The 8,975-nt window shown below is 38.2% G+C and overlaps 1 protein-coding gene across 4 annotated transcripts; it reads left to right on the top strand.

Moving 5' to 3' along the window:
• Nucleotides 1–6,023, top strand: LOC126623352 (dicarboxylate transporter 2, chloroplastic-like). Of its 4 annotated transcripts, none has more exons than XM_050292219.1 (5): nt 1–1,004; nt 2,233–2,546; nt 3,815–4,263; nt 4,923–5,055; nt 5,695–6,023. In XM_050292219.1, exons 1-4 carry the CDS (start codon nt 189–191, stop codon nt 5,036–5,038), a joined length of 1,695 nt encoding a protein of 564 aa, XP_050148176.1. In that variant the 5' UTR covers nt 1–188; the 3' UTR covers nt 5,039–5,055; nt 5,695–6,023. The 4 variants fall into 4 exon arrangements, with proteins under 4 accessions (XP_050148176.1, XP_050148175.1, XP_050148174.1 ...); XM_050292218.1 differs by lacking the exon at nt 5,695–6,023 and adding an exon at nt 5,402–5,690; XM_050292217.1 differs by lacking the exon at nt 5,695–6,023 and adding an exon at nt 5,342–5,690.
• Nucleotides 6,024–8,975: the final 2,952 nt, after the last annotated feature.

The raw sequence follows: 8,975 nt of genomic DNA, 5'->3' as shown, positions 1-8,975 counted from the left end.
CGCAGTGTTTGTCTCACGCATCAATCGGCATCACCATCCTCTGCGTCTCCGTCTCTTTCTCTCCCGCCCTTGGAAGCTCCGCCCTTCTCCCATAAAATACGCCAAATCCTCTCTCTCTCTCTCTCTCTCTCTTTCTCTCATTCCATTTCTCATTCATTTCTCTTTCTCTCTCTAAAGAGTTGGCGACAATGGAGAGCTTCGCGCTCCACTCTCACTCCTCCTCCACCTTCCCTCTCTCTTCCCGCGCTTCCTTATTCCGCCGCTCAAAACCCCTCGTCAAATCTCCACCGTCCATCCAATCATCTCCCTCACTCCCCACCCTCCGATCACCATCCCTCTTGCCCTCAAAACCTTTCATCTCCTTGTCTCATTCCTCAAAACCCAGAAAAACCCATTTCCCAATCCAAGCCTCTCAATCCGCACAGCCCCAAACCACTCTCGCACCACCGCTGGCACCGCCGCTTGAAGGCGCCAAACCCATCCCCTTCATCATATCAATCGCCATAGGCATTGTGGTCCGCTTTTTCGTCCCCAAACCAGTCGAAGTCACCCCACAAGCCTGGCAATTGCTCGCCATTTTCCTATCCACCATTGCTGGCCTGGTTCTGAGCCCGTTACCTGTCGGCGCTTGGGCCTTTCTCGGCCTCACCACCTCCGTTGTGACCGGAACTCTGTCCTTCCCGACGGCCTTCAGTGCTTTTACCAATGAGGTGATCTGGTTGATTGTCATTTCCTTCTTTTTCGCTCGCGGGTTCGTAAAGACGGGCTTGGGGGATCGGATTGCCACCTACTTTGTCAAGTGGTTGGGGAAGAGCACACTGGGATTGTCTTATGGGCTGACAATAAGCGAGGCACTAATTGCTCCGGCAATGCCGAGTACCACGGCCAGGGCTGGCGGTGTTTTTTTGCCCATTATCAAGTCGTTGTCCCTCTCCGGCGGGAGTAAACCCGGTGACCCCTCCAAAAGAAAGCTTGGTTCTTATCTGATTATGTCTCAGTTTCAGGTTGGTGCTCGTTCAGTTCCCTAATTTGTAGATATATGAATTCTACATCTTTAACCAATGGATTTCTTCAGTATTTCATATATGGGGTACGGACTCGATAAGATCTTTCATTGATTGCCTCTTTGGATACCTGTAGTATTGTGAATGATCTCACTTTGATAAACTCAGTTAGGAGGAGATTTCTTTTGCATTTTTACTTAACCTTTTGATTGTATATCTTAATTCAGTACTTCTCTTTATTTGAACCAAAAATTGTGGTAAAAATATGGAAAACGAAATGCTCTTGATCTACAATACCCACGGATGCAGGAAGAAGAAAACTAGAGCTCTACAGGGGGAGGAGGAGGGTGGGGGGGGGGGGGTTATCGTCTAACTGTTCTTTGCACTTTGCCTTTCGTTTATGCTGAATTTGATAGGAAGAGAACTTTTCTGCGCTTCACTTTATTATTGTTGAATTACCCGAGAGTAGCGTTTTCGTCATTGTTCTGCCTTTCGTTTCAAACAGCTACCACCTCCTTTACTCTAGTCGTTGCTGAATTATACACGAGAATTTCCTTTTCCCTCTCTTCGTTGCTGTACCGTGCTTTATATTTTTAAATTTTGTCTCTTCCTGTGTGTTTGGTTGAAGACAAAAAGCTTAAGTTCCCTGGTAATTAGCCGAAGTGCATGGAAGAGCATAAAACCCTTTCTAGTCATGTCCCACATCAGTGGATTGTATTAAAAATATAGATCCTTTAACCTTTATTTCATAACCTTCTGGCTTCTTTTTCTTTACTCTCCCTAAAAAGAGTACTGTTAGGTTCTTAGTAGCCAGTAGTGAAATGTGTCCTCCCGCTCTTCAATTATTCTTTGGACTCGTAAATGGTGGATGTCCTATTAAAAGAAAAAATAAATAAAACCACTTCTGGTCTAATTCTTGGGCAATTGTTGAGTTGGGGCCTACTATGAAGTAAACCTCGGCTACGTAGTACACTAGCTTCTCTACTCAAACCTGGATTTAAATCTTGCTTATTATCCGTACAATTGTTTGTTGGAAGAAAGGTAGGAGCTCTCATGTGTGAATTAAGAGATCCAATGTACTAAACAACAGTTTTTTATATTTTCTCTATTGCATTAATTCAGCATAATGTATTACTGTATTAGATATTCTTTCCTTGCTGACTCTATTAATATATGTTATTTATGTCATCACGTGACTCATGCATCTGTGTTTTCTGATGGGTGACAGTCCGCTGGTAATTCTAGTGCTCTTTTCTTAACGGCTGCAGCTCAAAATTTGTTGTGCCTTAAATTAGCTGAGGAACTTGGGGTGATTGTTTCAAGCCCTTGGGTTTCTTGGTTCAAGGCTGCTAGTTTACCAGCATTTGTCTGCCTTCTAGCTACTCCGCTAGTCTTATACAAGCTATTTCCTCCAGAAACCAAAGACACACCTGATGCCCCTGCCATGGCTAGAAAGAAATTGGAGAATATGGGTCCCGTCACAAAGAATGAATTCATTATGGTTGGTACAATGCTTCTTGCTGTCTCTTTGTGGGTCTTCGGGTAAGTAGCTTTTGTGGCTTTGGACTATTTACTATTAATTTTACATGTCCAGTGGACCATAATTGCATATCCTTCTTTTTTGCAATCTGATAAATTTTTCACCAAGAATAGGACTTTGCTTGGGATACTGGGATGTTTCCATGGACTATATAATTACAATCATTGAGATTTTTAATTGAGATTTTTATCTTTCATTTAATCTCCTATTTCTGTAACTGTCGATTCTATTCCCAACAATGGTTATTTCTCAAAGGCATCTTTAGTTGGTCAAACATATGTTGTAAATATGACTCTTTTGGGGGTTAAAGAAGATGAATTTCCTGGACCTGTATCTCCACAAACTTGTTTACAGTTTGAACAGGATGAACTTTTTTAAGTGTTATCATCCTTAATGTTGCTGGTTGTAGTCACCAGAGGTGAGGTAACGTTTTTTTATCAAAGAGGTAACGTTTCTTAATAGGATAAAACCTACCTATTGAGGTGCTTACTTGAATATGTTTCATCCATCAATATAGTTGTTTTCCCTTAAGAAAGTGACTCTTCAAATGTTACCTACTTTGGCATAACATTATGAAATAGGATATAGCCTCTGTAAAGTTGGGTACATTTGACCTCTCCATACCTGGTGCACTTAGCTACCCTTGAAGAGTTTCTTGTTGAAAATTTTCTTTCAAATCTGAAATACTGTGTTTATGCGTAGATTCTATTTTGTCTGTCCATTTCACTTTGCCAGCTATGTCTTTTTGTGTCTTGCTTATCATATTGGGTAGAATATTCTGTAACTATTCTTCACATATAGCAAAGGGAAAAACAGAAGATAACAAGAAAGCATGCACAGTTCTTTCTTTAGTTTCATTATCTAGCTGTATTTCCATGGTTTCCTATTCGATGTCTTACTTTCAAAGCTTGCTATTATTAAAGAATTTGACTTGTGAGTTCAAGGATGATGGCTAGTAGTTTTGACCATATGACCTTGATTGTTTGGACTTATAGATGTATTGTGTGTGCCCTCATGTAGTCCATACAATGTAGAATTATGTCATTAGTAATGTTTATTAATTTTTTGTTATATAATTTTATCCAAAGAGTCCTTTAGTGCAACATTTTCAACCAAACCACATATTCTTATAGTGATGGTCGACAGTAGCAAACACATTATGTGTGTCTGTGTGTGTAACTTCTGCTCATGATTTCCCTGGGAATGCATTTTGTTCTACTAGGGTTCTAAATCTTCTGATTCACCAATTCCTTTCTTTGTTCGCTTGCAGAGATGCTCTTGGTGTGGCAAGCGTTGTAACTGCAATGATTGGCTTATCTATACTCCTTTTGTTAGGAGTCCTTAATTGGGATGACTGCTTAAGTGAAAAATCAGCATGGGATACATTGGCTTGGTTTTCTGTTCTAGTCGGTATGGCTGGCCAGTTGACAAATCTTGGTATTGTAAATTGGATGTCTAGTAGTGTAGCCAAGACGCTTCAGTCTTACTCTTTAAGCTGGCCAGCTGCATTTGGCGTTCTTCAGGCAGCTTACTTCTTCATCCATTACCTCTTTGCAAGTCAAACCGGTCATGTGGGTGCTTTATACTCTGCATTTCTTGCCATGAACTTGGCAGCTGGGGTACCTGGTGTGTTGGCTGCATTGGCTTTAGCTTACAACACAAATCTGTTTGGGGCTTTAACGCATTATAGCAGTGGTCAGGCTGCTGTATACTATGGAGGTATGCATACCCCCTTCCAACATCCCATTCATAAGTTTGGAATTTTCTTTCCGTAAACAATTACATTTCTTTAGTGTTCATTTTCCTTTTCCGTAACAGTTGCTTCATTTTATTATTTTATGGTCTTTAAAGTTAGGGAAAATTTTTGGTACGTCTCTTGAATTTATGTACAAATTTCATTGTCACCTCAGAAAAAGAAATTTAAGAAAGATGTCCCATTAATTTTTCAAAACCCATGACAACCTCACCCTGTCAAGTTCTCCATTCATAACATGGCATGTGCGCCGCTCATGACCTGTTTTCAGGGATATTTTTTACTTTTTTAAAGGCAAATTTTAGGATTATTCAGTAGTGAAAAGACTCAGTTTCATTTTTTGGATAGAAAGTTTGAAGGTGTTAGCGTGAGGTTACAAAATGAAATTGGCGTGTTGTATAAGTTGATGTGACATTGAAATCTTTTGCTTACATTTTGATCGCCTCAAAAAATTTTATTTACCTTCCTCTATTTGTTTGACCGTCGCTCTCTCCCTCTCCTGCTCCCTTTATTATTTTCACAAAAGCGCTCAGAAACCAAGAACATGAAAGAAAAAAAAGGATTGTCTTTATCAGATTCTGTTTCGGGCAACGACTGATAAGATGTTGTTTGTTGTTTCCAACAGCTGGTTATGTTGATCTTCCTGATGTGTTCAAAGTTGGCTTTATAATGGCTCTTGTTAATGCTGTCATCTGGGCAATAGTAGGATCCTTCTGGTGGAAATTTTTGGGCCTCTACTGATTTTCTTCAGTTTCCTTGTAAGTAGATTATTTGGTCTTCCCTGTTATATTATTATTTTCAGCCGTCATTGAGAGGTGAACTATTGTTTTGGCGGAAGCCGATAATAAAATGTGAAACCATAGGTTTACTTAGCCACAGTTTAAATTATGTAGAAGTATTCTCTCTTTAGAATTACTTTTATTGTTCTACTCCAAGCTTGTCTCACTACACATGTATTATACGTTAAGTTTTGTTTCGGATCTAACCATATCGGAAAATAAACTTTTAGGTCACCTTTCATTCATGGTTCATGCTCTTTTCCAGATCATGGGTTACCGATTCTCATATTGATGTTGTTATTCGAGCTCCTCGCTATCTAAACAGGAATTCCGGTGAAATGCTTGCTATGGTTAATGAGATTCCGAGCATCATTCCCGGACTTAAAAGGGGGCTAGCATTGCCACAAAGTTATTTTCATACCTTTCTAAAGGTTTGGAATCCTGAGTTTTTCTCTCCTGCGCATGACCAGAATTCATTACATGGAGCGACTCGAACGATATGAATGACCATTGAAATTGAATTTCCAGATCATTTAACACGTTATACTCATGTACTGGTATAACAATATGTACGAACTATTGATGCAATATCTAATATATGAATGTCGGTGTAACCAGGAGCATGCTGAGGTTCATCGATTACAAGAGCCACTTACGCAGGAGAAAAAATTAGTCAAAATCGTTAGGGGACAAAGAAGGGTCGGGTGAGCGGACAATACAACCTTGTTTAATCCAGCAATGACCCCCTGCAAGTGTGGGTTGACGCGAAGGGATCTTTTGATTGCCAAGTGCAAAACTATTTCCCTCGTTCAAAGAGATTTGCAAAACTAGGTATCGAGAGATTAAAAATGCACCATGTAAGTATTATAAAAACACGCGAAAGAGATTTGCAAAAGACTGCTTGAAAGACGTCATTTACGAATCACTCTTGCATACCTTGGTAGTTATCACGTGGTGTCCTTCCTTCCTATCGAACTCTTTGTGCTCCATTTCTTCATCTCTTTCTACAAATTCCTTGGAGTTTAAAAGTATCTCACCCAAACATACCCTGAAGGTTCTCCTGGATGGAGGATTTATATTAAGGAATATGCTGATGATGGGACCAGAGAGTGAAGGGATTTAAGACGATGAGATTTTGGAGTTCCTTGTTTTGGGAATGATTTGAACGCAAAAAACAGTGTCCAACAAGGCAATCTATCACTAGCAGTTGGCGATGAGATTTAAATTGATGGGGTTTCGAAATTACTAATTTTGCTATAATAGGATTAATACAAATTAACTAAAAAATTGAAATCTATTAGCAAATGACTATTACAGTAAAATCTCTCTATAATGATATTCGATCTAGTCATAAGAAAAATCCAATGGTGAATTACCCCTGGTGGTTTGGGAATTCATTTTCAACCTACTGCGTCTAGTGTTCAAACTTTCCTATTTCCACTCTATTAATGTAGGGTCTTTTCCAACCTTGACAAGGTCGCATAAACGCAAGCCTAAAGGAACACTAAAGTTAAGGCCCGATGAGTATAGAAAGGTGAAACCGAGTACTTCAAGGGGGCCCATGGATTGGTCTCCAAGTGTCTTGTCAACAATCAAGCTGAGCGCTTCTCTATAAAGCGTCTTCCGAGCACCAAAAGACAAGTTGACCATTGATAACTTTAAGGTACAAGGTCCCAAGAATAGAAAGGGCAAGCTTAGTCAGACGTCAACCTTTAACCACGTGGTAGCTAGAATAGAGGCCTATGAAGGGACATAAAGGCTGACAGGTATGACACTTGGGTACAAGTTCCCACTAACTCCAGGCTAGGCAAGGCGCTTGACCGCATTATCCCAAAAAAGGACACATGTGGACCTGCTCCAATGCCCCCTTAATGCCACGTGTCTGCCAAAGAATGAAAGGGGCAACTAGCATGTCTAATCTTTAGATTTGGCATATTAAATGCAAAGGAAGTGTCATGTAAGAAGGATAAGTACTCTTTTAGAATGGGTCGGACGAATTGAGATAAAAATTGTACTATTCTAGCCAAGTGCTATTTGTAACCTTATTCTTAATTTATAAAGCAACTTAGTGGATGTAACCCAGTTTTGAGAGGTGGACAACTTAAATCATGTGTCTATTCACATTTGTTTGCAAAGCCCAAATCCATCAAGGACAAACACTTCATCTATTCAACTTTTGTTAGCCTCACCAGTTACACTCTTGCATAAAGTTTTTAATTTATTTTTTAAGAAGCAAACTAGTGCAATTGTTTCAACGGCTGGTAATCACTATAATTATCAACCCCAAGGGGCTAGTATAGTAAAAAGCAAACAAAGATTTGGAATCCCCAACCTTAGTTCGAATTCTCACGATGCATTCCTTGAGGCACCAATGATATGCTCTAGCACCGTTTAACCTAGAGGCCAAAATTACGTTGACACCTTATATGGTACCATGATTGTATGGGAAGCAAGATTAATTTGTCATCAATTATGCTGAAATACCTTTTGTATTAAAATAATAGTAATTTATTTTGACACAAAAAAATATAATTTATTAATAATTGAATAAAACTATTTGATAATTAACTTAAAAGAAGTTTATCTTTTGGAAAAAATGAAACAACTGAAAAGAAAAAAGGTTCAAATAAAAAAGGATTAAGTACCTAAAATTCCCTAACCTTTTAGTGTTATTCAAATTGGTTTCAACATTTTTAAACATTCTGAACAAGTATCTAACCTATTGAAAATGTCACTTTCATTAAGCCCCAATTAATTTTTGAAACATGGATTTTAGTCAAAACCCAACAACTTGGTATATTATGGTCAATATTAATAGTAGTTGCCTCAATATCTAATTTCAAACATAGATTCTATAATATAGAACCCAATGATCAAATTGGTATTGAATTGAATCAAAAATGGACTCCACTTGAAATTACATCAGAAGGGCAATCTTCTAACAAAGGAGAGGGTTAAGAATTCAGATATGGTTCATGCTTATGTGTTTTCCTCATACGTTGATTCTCGGCTTGTAAAGCTTGTAGTTTTTTTTTTTTTTTTTTTTTTTGTGGGCGGTGGGTGGCCGCATCATGATAGTCCATACCATTTAAACAACCTCCATGACCTTCTTCTCGATGTTGGAGGCTTGAGATGTACGACAAAGTTCATAGTCGGGGCTGACTCAATGCGAGCAAGGCGACTGTCCAAGACCCCAAAAAATTGGGGACACCAAAAATATTAGAGTACTTTTATATGAGTTTATGTTATATTCGTATAAATAGAAAACAAGATGAATAATAATAATCAAAGTGTTTCTTTAGTGCAAGTGGCCTTTACCACAATGGTAAAAAGGTGCTGAGCAATTGCATGACGACGTATGTTTAAACTCCGTCGGTGGCTAATCTAACAAAATCTTATCGTTTGACAAAAAAAAAAAGTGTATGCGATTGTGTGTTCAATTCCTTGGAATGTCTCTCTTTTCTTTATTTTTTAATTATTTAACAGTCACATGAGCATTTTTCTGGGCACTAAATTATTTGCAGTCCATATATAATATTTATATAAAAAAAAACTAACAAATGAACAATCTTCCTTTTTTTTAAGAAAATTAGTAAATGAACAGTGCCACATTTTAAAAAGAATTTAAATTTAAACTTTCTTTCTTCATCTCATTAGTGATTCAACACCAATTTATTTTCATGAATCATCAAATTAACATCCAAACTCAAAACCTTGTCATCTTGATTTTTGTACTCAAATTAGGCTTTGATTTTATAAATTAAAAATTGAAAATCATAGAAGAATTGATTTAGCTGATCAATGAAGACAGAAGATGGAGTATGTTGCTCCTTTTGGATTCGATTACTCAACAAATAGGAATGAGTAAGATGACCATTGCAAATCCACTCACGCATCTG

The sequence above is a fragment of the Malus sylvestris genome, chromosome 5 (assembly GCF_916048215.2).
Source record: "Malus sylvestris chromosome 5, drMalSylv7.2, whole genome shotgun sequence".
Classification (NCBI taxonomy): domain Eukaryota; kingdom Viridiplantae; phylum Streptophyta; class Magnoliopsida; order Rosales; family Rosaceae; genus Malus; species Malus sylvestris.
The sequence above is the reverse complement of the archived record's forward strand: the minus strand, read 5'-3'. Positions and strand labels throughout refer to the sequence as shown.